Genomic DNA, 17,685 nt, shown 5'->3' with positions numbered 1-17,685 from the left:
CTGGCATAAATGTACATGCTACCACACTGTAAACAACAACCAACCCAGACGCTAGCGTTCGCTTTACGTTACTCGCTAACGAACTAGCTAGCTAATTAGCAGATTACCCGGCATTAGCTAGCTCTGCCGTTGGGCTGATAAAAATGAAATCACCGTGCTGAATGAAAGTTAAAGGTGCTTCTCGACTTTGAGTTGTGACTTATCTAATTAGCTGACTAGGGAATGATAACGACCACCTGAAGAGGCCTGCTTTATCCAGCTAGCGTTAGCTTCCTGAAGTTAGCTCTACGGAAGGGCCAATTTCAACCCGCGGCATGGCGTTGGTTCCCAGGCCGACTGAAAGCGCCGTGGGTTCGGCTTTCAGCTGCGCCAACGAGTCGGTCCTTTGGATGTAGCTAGCTAACCAGCTATGTCTGCAAGATGAAAGGCCAGCATGACTTTAACTGCATGCGAATAGATGGATATCAAAGTGGTCGAGATCGTGGCAGTCCGTGGAAATTCCAGCCCGATATATCCCAGAGTCCCGTTTTCGTGCAAATTCAAACACTAAAGCTGCATGTTAGCCAGCTAGCTAAAAGGCAATACGATTCCAGTAAAGCTCCACCTCAGGTCTTTTTTCCCTAAAACAAGTCACAGTGGTAAAATCCGGATTTGCTTCTCTCTCTCTCTCTCTCTCTCTCTCTCTCTCTCTCGTGGTCTGCCAGAAGACTCAGCAGTTAATCACAATCGTTGCATATATTTATTGCCTGTTTAAATCCCAGTTCTTGAAATAATGATCTCTGCTGTGTTGTTATCCTGCTGTCTTGACTGGCTGCTGATCTACCACCATGTTCTCAAAGATCATACGTACAAACAGAGCACAGCAGCGCCCGCGTCTGGATGGACTGTGGTACTGCAGGCACTTTGCCCCACTGCGAACTTACATAGAAAACAGAAAATCAGTGCGGAAGAAAACGTGATAAAAGTGCCCTCTAGGCTGCCCTACATGCTAAATAGGGGTTTGGAACTGTTTCACCATAAATGCATCACAACTTTCTGCACGCAAGTGCCCCACCACATGCAGCAGGTGCCCTATTTATTATATTTTTGCCCCTACCTCAGCCACTGGTTAGGGGCCAGTACCTCAATATCTTCTCTTTGGACTCAATAATTCAGTCTTCTTCAAAGAGCAGAATGTAATGCAACCTTTCATAGAAGCAATGAATCATTATCACTACTTACAAGGCAATTCTTATTACAACAGTGCATTATTTCTAATGTAGTGGAGGTAAGTTTTATAGCTACAACTGTTGTTTGCTGCAAATTTTTTGCATAATGTCAGATTTTTTTTTTTTTTTTTTTACTGCAATTCAAACTACACCTAAGAAAAAACACGTCTTCTCTTCCTGTTCTTGTGAACTGCATTTTCTAACTGAGGCACCAAAAGAGTAAATCACACGTCTTTACCAAAGAGATTATTCCTGTTTGCAGTGATGGAAAGTATTATTATTTTTTCAATGACGCATCATGAAACACTTGAGAAAAGGAATTGCGATGACCTTACTGAGGCTTGGAGGGGGTTTCAACACTTTACCAAATATGGCCAGTGCGGGGCGTGGGATGCACTCTGCTGCGAGGCCTTGGTGGATGAGAGCAGGGGATGCGCCGCCAAGTACGCACGCTGTTCCAGGAACTTTAAGCTTATGACAAAAAACATGAAGGATAACTCCTAGCCTAAAAATCGGTAAGAACAATCTTCAAACCTATGTATATTCCTCCTTCATGTAGAAGTCAGCAGCTTGTACCTCGGTCTATTTTTGGAACAGTGAGAAAGCTGATTATGGCACAGCGCTGGGCGCGGTATGTCCGCTATTTGGGACGGAAAACCTCTTCATCACTCACTTAAAAAGCCAGTTCTACTGTGTCTTATTTGACAGAATATACCCTTAAAAGTAAATCTACCTCCTCTGGTTTCCCTACAATGCTGCTGAGTCTGCTTGCAGCCTTGATTCACTTAGAAGAGGATATAACGGGATGTATGAAGAGCTTCAGGTGTGTCGTTAGTTTTCAGAAGCTTTCTCTGCAAGTGTAGATCATCAACAAGTGATATCAACAAACATTTAAGCTAAATATGCAGTGATATACAGGAGCACACAGGTTTGTTTATATTAAGAATCACGTAGGTATGCGTGGTATGCGTTCTGTAAGACCAAAAAAACAAACCAAAGTCTGGTTTCCTGTCGGAGGCATGAGGCCACGTACACCACACAACCACATCTCTCTCAGTGTGCTTCAGCAGGCTTGGTTTTCTCATTTAGCTCAGATATTAAGGGGCATCCCTCCACCAGCGCCTTTAAACTCACAGATTTCACCACACACTTAAAGGAGAATAGATTCAAGTTGAAGAGGAGGTGTTTTTTGTTTTCATCAACTAAACTCTCAGCTGATAAGAGCTGCATGTCTAGCTCTAAACTCCAGGCTTGATCCCCATTAGGTCTGACAAAGTGATCCAAGTGCTCTCATTCGGGTTTGTGTTGCTTGTGTGGGTTCCTGCGGTTCCTGCCATTAGCTCCTTAGAGCTGCTTCCTGTTTATGGGTGCCATTACACAGAACAGGAAGCATGGCATCGGCGTTGATGGCTAAAAGACAAATGAAGTTAGCAGTTTTCAGAGTTTGCATTGGCAGAGTGAGGGAGCATGTTTCTCTCCACGAAAGATGCACCATCCCTGGGCCTGTAGAGTAGCAGGCATGGCATGTCTAGGTTAAGTTTAACACTCTGACCTGTATTCATAGAATCTGCATCTACAGCAGTTTGTCAAACACCAGAGCTCCTGTTTAAAATGTATACATTCTGCATGTTGTGACCAAATTTGGCCTCTATGACAAAAGGTACATTGCCTCACAATGTTGCAAACATAATTGGTACCAAGTGTGAGAAAAATCCACCTCCTTGTCCCAAAGTTAAGTGCATTAAACCTGTGGAAATAGAAGGGTTAGGGTTTCCCTCATCTCACCTGGGAGTTTGGCTTTTAAACAGCATGCAGAGCAACTGGCACTGAAACCAAAGATAAAAATGGGTCTCTTATGTCAGAATAAAGCATGTATTCTGTCTTGAGGACAGGAAAATGATCCAGTCCAGTCTGTGCTTGACTATCCTTTGGATGTGCTTTAGTCTGATGCTGCTCACTCAGTTTACCATTGTGCTTTGTGTTTTGTCACAGGAGACACATATTGCACTCATCACTGTGTTTTATGTGAAAAAGCAGGCTGGTCCTCAACAAGAAGAGGACTACATTCTAGGTCCAGGTCTCCTGCTAAAGTTGCCTCAGTATATCACTTCTCAGCAAACCAGATCTCAGGCCTGTTTAACTCTTGTTACCCCTCAGGTAAATAGTGAACGTGGGAAGACTGCCTTCCTCTACTTTGCTCCTCATAAATTGAATAAATTGCAGAGGATTTTAAAACTTCAATGTCTCACCGCACTGACCGATTTTAAACATTTAACTGTGAATCTAATTAATGGTCTGATGCTGTATGTGCTCTTGTTATGTCTGGCTATTACCTGATGAAATAAAGGTTATATATATTTTAGATATACAACATGTCTTGACGCATATCTGTTTCAAGGGTCTAGATGGTGTCATATACTATATAGACTGTAAAGCTCTCTGAGGCAAATTTGTGATTTGTTATTTAAATAAAATTGACTTGACTTGAAATAAAAACCCTCCCAAGTTTGGACACTAGAGGGCACCAACATCAAACTGTTTACACCCTGCAGTCATAAATGTACTTGCGTTTTAGACTGAGGGGACTTTCCAACTCCTTCAAGCTTAAGCCGGCAAACCTCCACTTCCTGTACACCTACAGGTCACAGCTTGAACAGCCAACCAAGGTTCCTCACACATTCCTCAATCTTTACGCAACGTTAGTTTGAGCCCGGGCATGTCAGTGAGGGAGGAACAACTCGTTAATAATTCAATTAGCAGCTTTGGTGTTGCAGTTTCTCCCCATTTGACATTAGTTTCGCTTGTCATTTACTTTAATTAGCCTATAGACAAACATGCCTGCTGATAACATTTAGCAAAACATGTGACACCAATATAGCATGTTTCTGACTGTAAATAAGACTGGACACACCTGAGCACGTCTTCATTATTAAAGGATGCATCATTCAGTTAGGGCTACAGCATTTATAAGAAAGCAGAATAAGTTGACTCTCTGCTTAAGAAACAAAACACCAGAGAATGTTTGTATTTCACTGATATACTGTACAGTAACTTGCTTGTATTCTATTTTCTGATTACTCTCTGCTTCTGTTGTCTTTCTGCAGAATATGTGACAAACATCGCCAGACTGTGTGACAAGCAGCCAACACAAGATCTCGCATTCAGTATTAAAGACTCATCTTAACCCTCGCTGGACTACAGAGGCCACTTTCATCTCCTAACTGATTGTGATTTCCCATCATGCCAGTGATCGTGTTTCCCACCTCCCAGCTGCTATGGGTGCGTGTTGCTGCCCTGCTGTTCACCTGTGTGGCGTTCAGTGTCGCTGCACATGGAGCCTCACTGCCCCACGGAGGCATGGCTGACTGGTGCATCTTCTGCTGGGCGTTCAGCTTCGCCTGCACCCTGCTGGTCCTGCTGGTGGAGCAGTTCGGCCTCCAGGCCCGAGCCCCAGTGTCCTGGTCCAATTTCCCCATCACTATCGCCTGCTACGCCACCCTCCTCTGCCTCTCTGCCTCTGTCATCTTCCCTCTTTTTTTCCTTAAGAACCAGCAGTTCTATGGCGGGATTCGCGACTATCGCATCGTCTCCACCGTCTTCTCCTGCCTGGCAGCGGTAGCCTACATGGGGGAGGTGAGCCTGACTAAAGCGAGGCCAGGAGAGGTGGCAGGTTACATGGCTACAGCTCCAGGCCTGCTGAAAGTGTGCCAGACCTTTGTGGCCTGTGTTATCTTCATCCTGGTCAGCGACCCTGTGTCATACGACTACCATGCAGCGCTCAAGTGGTGTATGGCCGTGTACTGCATCTGCTTCATCCTCTCCATGGCTGTGGTGGTGCTGTGTGTGGGCGAGTGCACGGGCTGTCTCCCCATCCCCTTCTCCAAGTTCCTGTCAGCTTATGGGCTCCTGGCGGTCATCATGTACTTGACCGCTACCATCCTCTGGCCCGTGTTTCAGTTTGACAAACAGGACCAGCGCAGAAGCCAAGTGTCGTCAAAACTGATCGCTGTGGCGGTGCTCACTGCCCTCAACTTCCTGCTTTACCTCGCTGACCTGGCCTACACTGCCAGACTTGTGTTTGTCAGTGCCTGAGAAGACAAGAGAAGAAGGAGGCAGACACATTGAGCGACGAAGAACAGAAATAAAGGGGCTAAGAGCTCGAGTGGCTTTGCAGAAAAGTGTAGCTGATGTTTTTCTGACAAGAAAATACACAACTCTTCCCTATTGGTGTCATATTGTAAAATGCTGAAATGAGATATCCTGTTGATACGAGGAAAGCCCCCAAAAAATCAAAAACTCACTTATAGTATGTATGTACATATATGCCCAGATATCTGCAATGACAGTATTTAACCCCGAATGTGAACTGACCTGTGCTAAATGTGCAACACAAGCATAACGTGAACGATCTAAATGTGGGATTTTATATAAAGTTATAACTTATGACAAAAACAAGCTAAGTGATGTCAAAATCCAATGAAGTCAACACACTGGAGCACAGGTGAACAGCAGAGAAGTGGGAAGACATGTTACTGTATCTGAGACACACAGGCACTCTGGTTGCTGATGGGGAAGCCTCTTGTGTAATACATGGGCAGGTTCTATATCTTTCTTATTTTCTTTTGTTAATAATGTTTCGGAAAAGCTGCCCTTTTGTCTTGATAACAAAGCATAACAAAAATCGGCACTGAGACATTTTAAAGCAAATTAAGTTTTCAGTTAAACCAGACCAAAGTCTGCAGACACCATGTTATGTTTTATTACTGATGATATTCATGCAAAAATGATTCAATGTTAGGATATATTTGTAATGAATGCTATTTGACTGAATAAAGTTTTAGCTGACAGTGACACTTTGTTTGGTACATGGTCGTGGTTTTTTTGTGTTTTTCACAATCACATTGTCATTAAACCAAAAACATGTGATGGAATAATTCTGTTCAGTCGTGGTTATATTGTTTAGTGAGACATATAAAGTGGATGTGTGTGAAAACATTGTGAAACCAGGAAGTGAAAGTGAAAGTGATGGTCAAACTCAGAGAGGATACAGAAAACATATTGACATACACTCTTCACACGCAGTCTTGTCACTCTGACTTATTATCGGCCCACAGTTACTTACACAGTGACAACAAGGACACTAAGTTCATTTCTTTGTTATTTCTGTCAGGACTGAACGCAGCACATGTAAGGTGCAGGATGCAGAGATGTAAATGATAGCTGTTTAATTTCCAGTGATTTTTACAGTGCACAGGTGCCACACTTAGATGGCTTCCACAGATCTTTTTTCTTATGTGATGTAAAAAGTGACGCTCTCATACCTAAAAGCTACGGATGTCTGAGGCATAATTTAATGGATCAGTATCAGCTAAAATAAAGCCATTCAAAATCCCATTTCCTTACGAAACTCTGCTGCTGCAGGGCGCTGCACTCTGCCAAAGATTGTTTATGAGGTGAAAGAGGCATCACTCTGTAACAGCGGTGGACTGAGCGTGTTTCTGAAGCTCCAGCAGCTCCAGCAGAGCGGTCGGTCTTCTCTGTGGATGAACTCCACAACTCTCGCCCCTCAAGTCAAACAGAAAGTGAAAGTTAAACTAGAATAAAAAACTGCGTCAGAGCTCAGGAGGAAAGACAAGCAAGACGGTCGTCTGGTCGCTGCAAACCAGTTTGAATCTTCATTTATTTCTCTTTTATCAGCATGGACGGTGAGTTAAGGTCACTTCTTTCTGTTAGTATTATTTGTTGGCACTGCTCATTATATATGTAATGGAATGTAATCCGTGTAATATGTAGCAGCCAATCATGCAGCTTCCTGCGTGACAGAAGGCCGCAAAGTCCCATTTCTCTTGTGTGTGCAGGCCTTTCGCTTTTATACAAATGAAGTTGTTATCAGTTTCAGCTACTTTAGGTGGCAAATGGGGGAAATGTGTTGTTTTGGGGGTAGAGATAAATCACCCCAGAGAGAAAACATGCACAAAGTGAAGTGTTTGTGAGTGTTAATCTATGAGGGTTGATCCATTTTAACACTCCTGCTTGTTTATCTTCTCATTCTCATACCAAATTACGAATGTACACTTATTGATGGACATTATTCTCTTTCAGTGTCAATCAGAAGAATTGTTGTTGTGGGAAAAACTGGAGCTGGGAAAAGCAGCCTGGCTAACACCATATTTAGAGAGAAGCTGTTCAAGATGGACCATTCTTTCAGCTCTGGAACAAGTGAATGTAAAGCAGAAACCAAATCTGTCAACGGAAGAAGCCTCACTTTGATCGACACTCCTGGTTTCTTCGACACAGACAGGTCTGAGGAGGACCTGAAGCCTGAGATAGTGAGGTGCATCACAGAGTGTGCTCCTGGGCCTCATGCTTTTCTCATTGTGCTTAAAGTGGAGAAATTCACAGAACACGAGCAGGCTGTCATCAAAGAAATAAACCAATGCTTTTCTGAAGAAGCTTTCAAATATGCAGCAGTTCTCTTCACTCATGGCGACCAGCTCCCTGAAGGACAGAAAATTAAGGATTTTGTCCACCAGAATAAGTTCATGAATGAGCTGATGACGAAGTGTGGCAGCCGCTGTCACGTCATTGATAATAAATACTGGAACGAAAAGCCAAAGGATGAATACAGGAGCAACCCGTTCCAGGTGGAGGAGCTACTTAACACAATAGACAAGATGGTGATGGAAAACAAAGGAAGCTGCTACACCAATGAGACGCTACAAGTAGTGGAGGAGGAAATAAAACAAGAGGAGGAGCTCATTAGACAGTCATCAGGAAACATGTCAGAGGAAGAGATCAGAGAGCAGGCTAAGGACAGAGTAGCCACAAAGCTTTCGGTCAGATTAGCAGGTATTGGAACAGGTGTATTGTTAGGAGCTTTGTGTGGTGATTTTATTTTTGGGGCAGTTGCAGGAGGTGTGAAAGGATATCATGCAGCTGAGGGAGCAGTCACAGCACAGGAAGCAGTAGAGAAGACAGTAAAGGCTATCAAGGATGGAGTCCTGTCTTTCTGGGATAGGCTTTTTAGGACAGACCCTCGCAGCCAAAAGTAAAACAGAGTCAAAACCAATAATCGGGACTCTTGAAGATGGGGGAGATCATGTATCATTAAAAAGTCATATCTCCCCGTAGATTATATTAAAAGCTTGTTCTAAACAGTATTTAACCATTGAGCTGATTATGTTTAAAACCACAAAGATAAAACTTTTTCAACAAAATTCATAGATAAGATCTTAGAGATTGTTCCAATAAAACCAGTGTACGCTGTTGGTTGTGTTTCTGTCTGCTCTTAAAACATTGGTCAGTGTTTCCTGTTGCAAAAGCTAACCAGAAAATATCGCTTAATGTCTGTATATCATTTTGTTAGACAGGCCTTCTGATGCTTGTTAAAAAATAGTTGTGGTTCTATGTTGTTTATAATGTATCACCAAATATGAACAATGAATAAATTGAAACCTATGAAAAAATGTTATTTGAGCAAATGAAGTTTTTATTTGATAAGATATTAATTCATGAATGGTGCATTGTGATAATTAAAACTATCTCATAGCAGGAGGACGAATGTGTTTCTCAAAGATTACTGTAAACAGCGAAAGAAGACTAAGAGTCTACAGCCGTGCTAACAGCTAATGTCAGCATGCTAACAACCTCACACTGACAATGCTGACAGGCTACGTGTGATGTTCATCATCTAAGTTTAGCATGTTAGCATTTGATAATTAGCACAAGACTTGAAGTGCAGTTGAGGCTGATGTCATTAGTGTTGCCTCTATCACCTTGTGTTCAACAAGGAAATGAAATGGGGGCCAAAAATGCACTTTTTCCTTCACAGACATTGAGTTAAGGTTCCCTCTTATCCTTTAACAGGAGAACCACAGTAGACATCCAGAATCACAAGGTTTATACAACTGCTGCACTTGACATGGATGCCAAAGAAGTTTTAATGAGTATTGACATTAACTCATATCTAAACACTGGTGTCATGTTCACACTTACTTCACTTTTGACAACATGGACACTAAGTTCACGTCTTTGTTATTTCTGTCAGGACTGAACGCAGCACATGTAAGGTGCAGGATGCTGTTAACCCGATTCTCTTGTTGGAAGCCCAAGAACAAACTGGAGCAATGTTCAGTTCACAGATGTAAACTTTATTTGGGTCACAGGTAAAGTAAATGCAGCGCTGGGCTCTTAGTGACAGAGCTCTCGCAGGATCTCAGTCAGAAGGAGCCCCGATGTCCGAAAATGATTGACATTTATCTTCTCGGGCTGGGCCTGCCCTGTACAGAGGTTGGACTTAATAAATCATGTGTGGATGTTGGTGGTACGGCGTAACTCTAACTGATAAAATAGAGGAGTTTCAGCCATCTCCTGGTATGAAAACCAGTTCTAACCAGTCATATTATCTTCAAGGACGTACATTGTGCTCAGTAGAAAAGTACAAAACAAGATCATAAGTTCAGTGGAGAAATACAGAATCAGAATACATGATAGCTCGAAACATAGCCAATTATAACAATGCAGAGATGTCAATGACAGCCGTTTTGTTGTCAGTGGTGTTTACACTAACATGGCTGCCCTACATGTTGCTTTTTATCTTTTTTCTTCCTTGAAGCACTCTGCCAAAGATTGTGTATGAGGTGAAAGAGGCATCACTCTGTAACAGCGGTGGACTGAGCGTGTTTCTGAAGCTCCAGCAGCTCCAGCAGAGCGGTCGGTCTTCTCTGTGGATGAACTCCACAACTCTCGCCCCTCAAGTCAAACAGGAAGTGAAAGTTAAACTAGAATAAAAAACTGCGTCAGAGCTCAGGAGGAAAGACAAGCAAGACGGTCGTCTGGTCGCTGCAAACCAGTTTGAATCTTCATTTATTTCTCTTTTATCAGCATGGACGGTGAGTTAAGGTCACTTCTTTCTGTTAGTATTATTTGTTGGCACTGCTCATTATATATGTAATGGAATGTAATCCGTGTAATATGTAGCAGCCAATCATGCAGCTTCCTGCGTGACAGAAGGCCGCAAAGTCCCATTTCTCTTGTGTGTGCAGGCCTTTCGCTTTTATACAAATGAAGTTGTTATCAGTTTCAGCTACTTTAGGTGGCAAATGGGGGAAATGTGTTGTTTTGGGGGTAGAGATAAATCACCCCAGAGAGAAAACATGCACAAAGTGAAGTGTTTGTGAGTGTTAATCTATGAGGGTTGATCCATTTTAACACTCCTGCTTGTTTATCTTCTCATTCTCATACCAAATTACGAATGTACACTTATTGATGGACATTATTCTCGTTCAGTGTCAAACAGAAGAATTGTCATCTTGGGAAAAACTGGAGCTGGGAAAAGCAGCCTGGCTAACACCATATTTGGAGAGAAGCTGTTCCACATCGACCATTCTTTCAGCTCTGGAACAAGTGAATGTAAAGCAGAAACCAGATCTGTCAACGGAAGAAGCCTCACTTTGATCGACACTCCTGGTTTCTTCGACACAGACAGGTCTGAGGAGGACCTGAAGCCTGAGATAGTGAGGTGCATCACAGAGTGTGCTCCTGGGCCTCATGCTTTTCTCATTGTGCTTAAAGTGGAGAAATTCACAGAGCACGAGCAGGCTGTCATCAAAGAAATAAACCAATGCTTTTCTGAAGAAGTCTTCAAATATGCAGCAGTTCTCTTCACTCATGGCGACCAGCTCCCTGAAGGACAGAAAATTAAGGATTTTCTCCGCAAGAATACGTTTTTGAGTGATCTGGTAAAGAAGTGTGGCAGCCGCTGTCACGTCGTTGATAATAAATACTGGAACGAAAAGCCAAAGGATGAATACAGGAGCAACCCGTTCCAGGTGGAGGAGCTACTTAACACAATAGACAAGATGGTGATGGAAAACAAAGGAAGCTGCTACACCAATGAGATGCTACAAGTAGTGGAGGAGGAAATAGAACAAGAGGAGGAGCTCATTAGACAGTCATCAGGAAACATGTCAGAGAAAGAGATCAGAGAGCAGGCTAAGGACAGAGTAGCCACAAAGCTTTCGGTCAGATTAGCAGGTATTGGAACAGGTGTATTGTTAGGAGCTTTGTGTGGTGTATTAGTGCTGGGTGGATTAGTTGTAGTAGTTTTACAGCGTGTGGAAACAATAAAATCTATAGCCACAGCCGCAAAAATTGCAGCAACAAAATTTGGACTAGCAGGAGCAGCAGCAGCAGCAGGAGGTGAAGCTGCAATAGGAGCAGCAGCAGCAGGAGGTGAAGCTGCAATAGGAGCAGCAGCAGCAGGAGGTGAAGCTGCAGCAGGAGCAGCAGCAGGTGGAGCAATATCAGTAACAACAGTTATAGCGGGATCTGCTGCAGTGGGAGCAGTTATAGGAGGTTTCACAGGATATCATGCAGCTGAGGGAGCAGACACACCATGGGAAGCAGCAGAGAGGACAGCAGGGACTCTCAAGGATGGAGCCTTTTCTGTCATAGATAACGCAAATCAGTTTTTGGACAAAATGTTTAATCCAAAGTGAAAACAGAGTTAAAACCAATAATGAGCTGTGATTTGAAGAGGGGGGAGATAAACTTTAAAAAGTCATTTATCCCCATAGATTAAATTCAGATCTTTAACCATTGAGTTGATTGTGTTTATTCATATGTAGTATGTAGCTTGATCAACATGGAGGCTGATGAACTGCCAGGACTCAGGGATGTGATGTTTAAACAGTTTAAAGATGGGATGTCTGGTTTTGTTTGATAGCTAATGAAATGTCCGTATGTATTTACATAACACACCAATCGATCATAGCGAGCAACTAAAATGTAAGTTGCAATGCCAAATCTCACATCCCCTCAGAGTGAATGTGTTGACATGTATTGATTTTATTGTACTATTTCATTTGCTGGGCTGTTGATGTGTACACTGTGTATTTCTTTGTGATATGAACATTAAACAAATTATAACCCATTGTACATTTTGACACATTATTGGTCCTTTTCTATATATATATTTCAGCATGAACACAATTCTTTGTAATGCTTTGAGAAAAATCCCTTGTAAAAGTAAAAATTATGTCTGGACGCCGGATGGCAGTCTCATGTTAATTCTTCTTTGACCACACCTACACTTACACAAACACGCACACTTAAAACAGAAAGTGAAAGTAGAAAGCTAAGTCAGATAGTAGATCCAAATGATTTTTAATCTTCGCTGATTTATCCTCTGACAGCATGGACGGTAAGTAAAGGTTACTTTTTCTTCTTCTTCTTCATATTTGTTAACAATGCTCACTGTAGTTTAATATAACTATGCTGTTTATTTTGGAAACTCATATTTTGGCTAAATTATCCTATGAATGATAACATTTTTGACATGCTGGAGGCCAGCTATTGCAATAAAACCAGTTCTGGATAATATACATTTCTTTCTCTCTCTCTCTCTCTCTGATGAATAAATCAGCCTATTTGTCCCTTCACCAAATACACAAAGTACCTTTAATGTTCAACCTGAAGGGATGTGAAAACAGAGAGCAGAATAAGAAAGACAAGGAGGGCCCTATATTTCAGCAACCTCTAGATGGCGGCACAGAGCATTAGTTGGAGAAGAGATTTTGGCCACCTGACAAGTCCAATATTCCCTTTCCTTCACCAACTGATAAGAGTAGAGAGAGGACAATGCACCTGCAGAGATGTCTGAAGGTGGGGAAATCTATGATGTCGAGGTTCATGCTAACATGCTCTGAATGACAATGCTGACATGTTGATGTTTAGCAGGTATAATGTTTATCATATTCACTTAGTTTAGCATTTTAGCATGCTACAGTTGCTGATTATCACTAAACACAAAGCACAGCTGAGGCTGAGGGGCGTGTCATTAGTTTTGCAGGTTTTTGGTCATAAACAAAAGTATTGAACAATCCATCCAGTAGTTGTATTTCAGTTTGGACCAAGGTGGTGGACCGAGCAACCATTTGTGGTTGGAAAGTTTTAATTATTTGCTGATGGTTATTTGTTGCTCAAGTGCGGGTAAAAATGGAGAAATAAATCGCAAGAAATTTAATAACGCACAGTTTTGATCAGAGCTTTTGGCCATGCTTTGTTAAGCAAATGTCACAAACAGTAGGAAAGACAAACACCCTCATTACGGAAGTTGTTGTAATCTGCATACAGTAAGTCTGCACAGTATTTCTGGCAACACCACAAACAAACAGAAAACGACATCGAGACCCAGACACAAAGGTACAGTAATAATTATACGTTGCCATTTGTCTCCCCTAGTGCTGACAACAAGGAGGATTGTCCTGCTGGGAAAAGAAGGAGCCGGGAAAAGCAGCCTGGCTAACATCAGATTTGGAGAGACTGTGTTCAAGATAAACCATTCTTCCACATCCATAACAAGTGAATGTCAAGCCGAAACAAAGTCTGTCAATGGAAGAAGAATCGCTTTGATGGACACTCCTGGCTTCTTCGACACAGGAAGGTGTGAGGAGATGAAGACAAGAGATAGTGAGGTGCATCACAGAGTGCGCTCCTGGGCCTCATGCTTTTCTCATTGTGCTTAAAGTGGAGAAATTCACAGAGAACGAGCAGGATGTCATTTGGTGACATTTATATGTCAGTGAAAAAATATATTAACAGATAAAACATGAAGTCAAGAAGCAAATGTCATATGATTTCCTGTGAACTTTAGGTCTATCATTGAAATGTTAGCTTCCACACTACCTGACTTAAACATTGCTGCTTATATATTTATGAGAAAAGATATTATTATATAAATATAAATATAAATATATTACTATTTTGAATATACAGTATTTTATCTAAGTAGTTGCACCCTAAATGTTATTATCTGATAACCACAATACAGACAGGTATTCACCCTGTTAATATGGTGTGACACTGTAAAATAAAATAAAATTCCTGTCCACTGTCTCACCCACAGAGAAAACACTCGGCTACTTCTAATGAGAAACAAGTATTCCAGTAGTTATGTTTGGTACTCAGTATTAAGGTTGTGCTTTTTAATATAACAGATCCATAACAGTGTTGTGAGTTGGTAAAGACAACTAAAAACAACAGTAAGACGACTGTGTTGTTTAAATTGAACAAAAAGCTTTTTGACATTACATGACACATTTGAAGTTAAACAAATGTATATTTTCAAAAGTTGAATGGAAAATAGTTGTAAATGAAATTTGTTTGTGTTTATGAAAAGTTTGGACAAACTTTGGCAAGAAGAGACCAGCAGGTCAGAAGCCGTGAATCACCTAAATTCACCCAGAGCTTCGGTGGGTTAGGAGTTATTTAAAGCTATGTGACTGAAATGTAGAGAATAATTCACCACCAGAAAAATGATATGTTATTTTGCAGGTGAATATTTAAGTATGATGTAGCATGTATCATTATTAATATCAATGTCTGTATTACAGATGCTTATAGTTTTACTACATTTGTTTCTGGATGTATTTTGTCTGGATATTTTTATTCAAGCATTTAAAAGAATGAAAAAAACCTATTACATTTTTCTTGTATAACATCTTTTGTTGTGGAGCTTTTTCACATGCAACAGAGCTGGTGCTTATTATTAATGCATACACTTGAATAAAAATAGAAGTGCACCATGTGATATGCTCATTCCATTAGCCTGCCGCCAAGAAACCAGTCAAACAGGTGGAAAAACAAAGTGAGAGGCAAACCGAGTCATTGTCAAGATCCGAGTCATTTTTAACACTGCGCTGACTTCTAGTTTTGAAAGCATGAACGGTAAGTTATGACTTTTTCATTTTAATTCTCATGATACTTAAATGACAATTACAAGTGACGTGAGTTTTATAATATTCAAATCATTAATATTCTCTTAAATAAGAGTTTGGAAGAGTCAGCTCATAGGGTTGCCTATTGTGCTATGTGCATTTCATCCACTAAAAACTAAAAGATTTATTTTTAAAAAGTAGCTGCATTTCATATAATCAAGGCTGTACGTATATTGTATAAGTAACAGAGCAATTCTCATTACAACAATGAAAAATGCAACGTGTTGCTCATGTAGTTACTTCACAAAACTCTTCTGTGAGGTTTTAACCCCCTTAATAACCTCTGACCAATCACATGCAATACAATGGAACTTGTGTTAGAACAGTAATATGCACAAAACTTTGTACAAAACCATCCACTGTGCAGAGAAATTGTCTGTATTATTACTGTATTAGATATTTACAATGGTAAAGCAGCAATCTATTTACATTCACAAAAATACATGCATATCTACGTCCAAAAATGTAGATGTAAGCCTAATCTGAACACTGACTGGCTTGTAAGCAGTGGCCAGTTTGACTTACAAAAGCAGTCCTTCATTTGACAGTTATGTTAGCAAGATTTCACTACTTTTGAGCTGCTTTTTACACTGCACATTTCCTGCAACTCCAGAGACAAACTAGAATAATATATATCACTGACACAGTCATTATTGTCTTCTAGAGTTGACAAGAAGGATCGTGGTCTTGGGAAAAACTGGAGCTGGGAAGAGCAGCCTCGCCAACACCATTTTGGAGTGTGTTCGTGGTAAACCGTTCACCTAAGTCCGGAACAAGTGAGTGTAAAGCAGAAACCAAGTTCGTCAATGGAGAAAGCATCACCTGGATCGACACTCCTGGGTTTTTTGACACAAACAGATCTGAGGAGGAGCTGAAGAGTGAGATAGTGAGGTGCATCACAGAGTGCGCTCCTGGGCCTCATGCTTTTCTCATTGTGCTTAGAGTGGAGAAATTCACAGAGCACGAGCAGGCGGTGGTGAAAAAAATATGCCAATATTTCTCTGAAGAAGCTATAAAATATGCCGTAGTTCTCTTCACGCATGGTGACGAGCTCCCTGACGGAATGAAGATTGAGGAGTTTGTCAATCAAAGTGAAGGTCTGAGTGATCTGGTGCAGAGGTGTGGGAGCCGGTGCCACGTTGTTGATAATAGACGCTGGAAGAACAACCAGCAGGATGAATACAGGAGCAACCAGTTCCAGGTGGCAGAGCTGCTCAGGACAATAGATCAGATAATTGAGGCCAACGCAGGAGGCTACTATACCAATGACATCCTACAAGCAGTGAATAAAGACATAGAACAAGAGGAAGAGTGCATTAGGCAATCAGCTGCAAACATGCCACCAGAGGAGATCACACATAGAGCTAGAACCAGTGTCTTTGGGAAGCAGTTGTTTAAAGCTGCTGGTGTCGGAACAGGAGCGCTATTGGGAGCTTTCCTTGGTCGGGCAATGAAATTAATGAACAAAGAGGGATCAACAGTAGCATTAGTGCTAGTAAGAGCAGCAGAGGGAGCAACGCCACCTGGTGCAGCGCAGACAGCTGAGGAACATCTGGATTAATAGGAGCTTCACTGGAAGCGATGCAGCTGACTCACAGAGAAGGCAGACTGCAACACAGAAGCAGACTTTTGTAGTAGTACAAAGAGGTTTGGGATAATATTTCTGAGATCCACCAAAATAATCTCTATATCATATTTAATAAAAATCTAATGTTCTGTCATTTGTAATTTTAAATCTCTGCCCTGGTCAGTGTGTCTGACTGTATATTCTGTCAATAATGTGTGTAACATGATTAATCTGGACTTGCTGGGTGTTTACTATCATGGGCGGCTTTTGTTCATGTGAGGATTCGGTGTCAGATCAGCAACTCTCAACGTCTGACCACTGGAACAGACCTCCTGACAGCCTTGCATTAAAGCTGAGTCTATGAGTTTCAGCCTGTTCATCAGCACACACCTTTGCGAAGCAGGTTTCACCTTTATGTCAGCCGCAAAAACAAGATTTCAGAATACGATGGATGTAGACACCCTCCTATAGGAATTTTTGGACACAATGACACATTGGCTATAAAACAAATTAGTTATAGGATGAGAAACAGTCTAAAACTGGAGGTCTGATATGACCATGGCATAAGCTTACCTTAGCTTTAATAAAATGTTGTATTTATACCCCCCAGAATCTTTTCAATTAATACAGTCAGAGAAGGCCAAACACGTTCACGATTTTAAAGATGTTCACATAATCTACATCCCTCAGTATTTCCCAAAGCACACGAGGATGATTATGATGATTATCTGACCATGAGCAGATGTGGGCCCTCCATAACTTTAAGGGAAATTGTGATTCTGTTTTTTGTGGATGTTTTCTTTGTTACAAATTAAATGTTATACAGCAATAAATCAGCAAATTCTTCACATTTCTCCAAGTGTCTTTTTTTTTCCACTAAACCATCAGCTGAGCGGTCAATAAAAAGAGAGCCAGATGCTTTTAGTTACTGTTGCATTTACATTTCACTTTATTCGCTTGGCGCAGAGTTTAGTCCGGCTGCATTTTGAACTGTAAAATGTAAAATGTGAGCCTTAATAAAGCTTGAGAGGTGGTGGGATCTACCGCTGCCAGTGCCAACCAGACCAGTGACGGAAACTGGACGAATTCATTTTTTTAACCACATTCGGTCTTTGACCTAAGTAATCACATA

The 17,685-nt window shown here is 41.4% G+C and overlaps 4 protein-coding genes across 6 annotated transcripts; all 4 read left to right on the top strand.

Annotated features, from left to right (window-relative positions):
* Positions 1–1,636: 1,636 nt before the first annotated feature.
* LOC139305931 (myeloid-associated differentiation marker homolog) lies at positions 1,637–6,059 on the top strand. Of its 2 annotated transcripts, XM_070929879.1 has the most exons (3): positions 1,689–1,723; positions 3,201–3,365; positions 4,313–6,059. In XM_070929879.1, exon 3 carries the CDS (start codon positions 4,449–4,451, stop codon positions 5,298–5,300), a length of 852 nt encoding a protein of 283 aa, XP_070785980.1. In that variant the 5' UTR covers positions 1,689–1,723; positions 3,201–3,365; positions 4,313–4,448; the 3' UTR covers positions 5,301–6,059. The 2 variants fall into 2 exon arrangements, with proteins under 2 accessions (XP_070785981.1, XP_070785980.1); XM_070929880.1 differs by lacking the exon at positions 3,201–3,365 and having other exon boundaries at positions 1,637–1,723.
* Positions 6,060–6,811: 752 nt separating this feature from the next.
* Positions 6,812–8,676, top strand: LOC139305780 (GTPase IMAP family member 7-like). The gene is made up of 2 exons (XM_070929730.1): positions 6,812–6,913; positions 7,311–8,676. The coding sequence occupies exons 1-2, from the start codon at positions 6,907–6,909 to the stop codon at positions 8,258–8,260; spliced, it is 957 nt and encodes a 318-aa protein (XP_070785831.1). The 5' UTR covers positions 6,812–6,906; the 3' UTR covers positions 8,261–8,676.
* Positions 8,677–10,007: 1,331 nt separating this feature from the next.
* LOC139305767 (GTPase IMAP family member 7-like) lies at positions 10,008–12,137 on the top strand. Of its 2 annotated transcripts, XM_070929718.1 has the most exons (3): positions 10,008–10,099; positions 10,497–11,276; positions 11,532–12,137. In XM_070929718.1, the coding sequence occupies exons 1-3, from the start codon at positions 10,093–10,095 to the stop codon at positions 11,705–11,707; spliced, it is 963 nt and encodes a 320-aa protein (XP_070785819.1). In that variant the 5' UTR covers positions 10,008–10,092; the 3' UTR covers positions 11,708–12,137. The 2 variants fall into 2 exon arrangements, with proteins under 2 accessions (XP_070785819.1, XP_070785818.1); XM_070929717.1 differs by having other exon boundaries at positions 10,497–12,137.
* A 224-nt stretch (positions 12,138–12,361) lies between these two features.
* LOC139306248 (GTPase IMAP family member 7-like) lies at positions 12,362–16,547 on the top strand. The gene is made up of 3 exons (XM_070930198.1): positions 12,362–12,411; positions 13,452–13,653; positions 15,845–16,547. Exons 1-3 carry the CDS (start codon positions 12,405–12,407, stop codon positions 16,545–16,547), a joined length of 912 nt encoding a protein of 303 aa, XP_070786299.1. The 5' UTR covers positions 12,362–12,404.
* Positions 16,548–17,685: the final 1,138 nt, after the last annotated feature.

The sequence above is a fragment of the Enoplosus armatus genome, chromosome 23 (genome assembly GCF_043641665.1).
Source record: "Enoplosus armatus isolate fEnoArm2 chromosome 23, fEnoArm2.hap1, whole genome shotgun sequence".
In the NCBI taxonomy this organism is placed as follows: Eukaryota; Metazoa; Chordata; class Actinopteri; order Centrarchiformes; family Enoplosidae; genus Enoplosus; species Enoplosus armatus.
This window is presented reverse-complemented; position numbering and strand designations above follow the sequence as displayed.

Coding starts and splice junctions, on each gene's coding strand:
- LOC139305931 (XM_070929880.1), top strand. CDS start 4,449: ATGCCAGTGATCGTGTTTCCCACCTCCCAGCTGCTATGGGTGCGTGTT.
- LOC139306248 (XM_070930198.1), top strand. Junction 13,654..15,844: donor GGCTTCTTCGACACAGGAAG/GTGTGAGGAGAT, acceptor TGACACAAACAG/ATCTGAGGAGGAGCTGAAGA.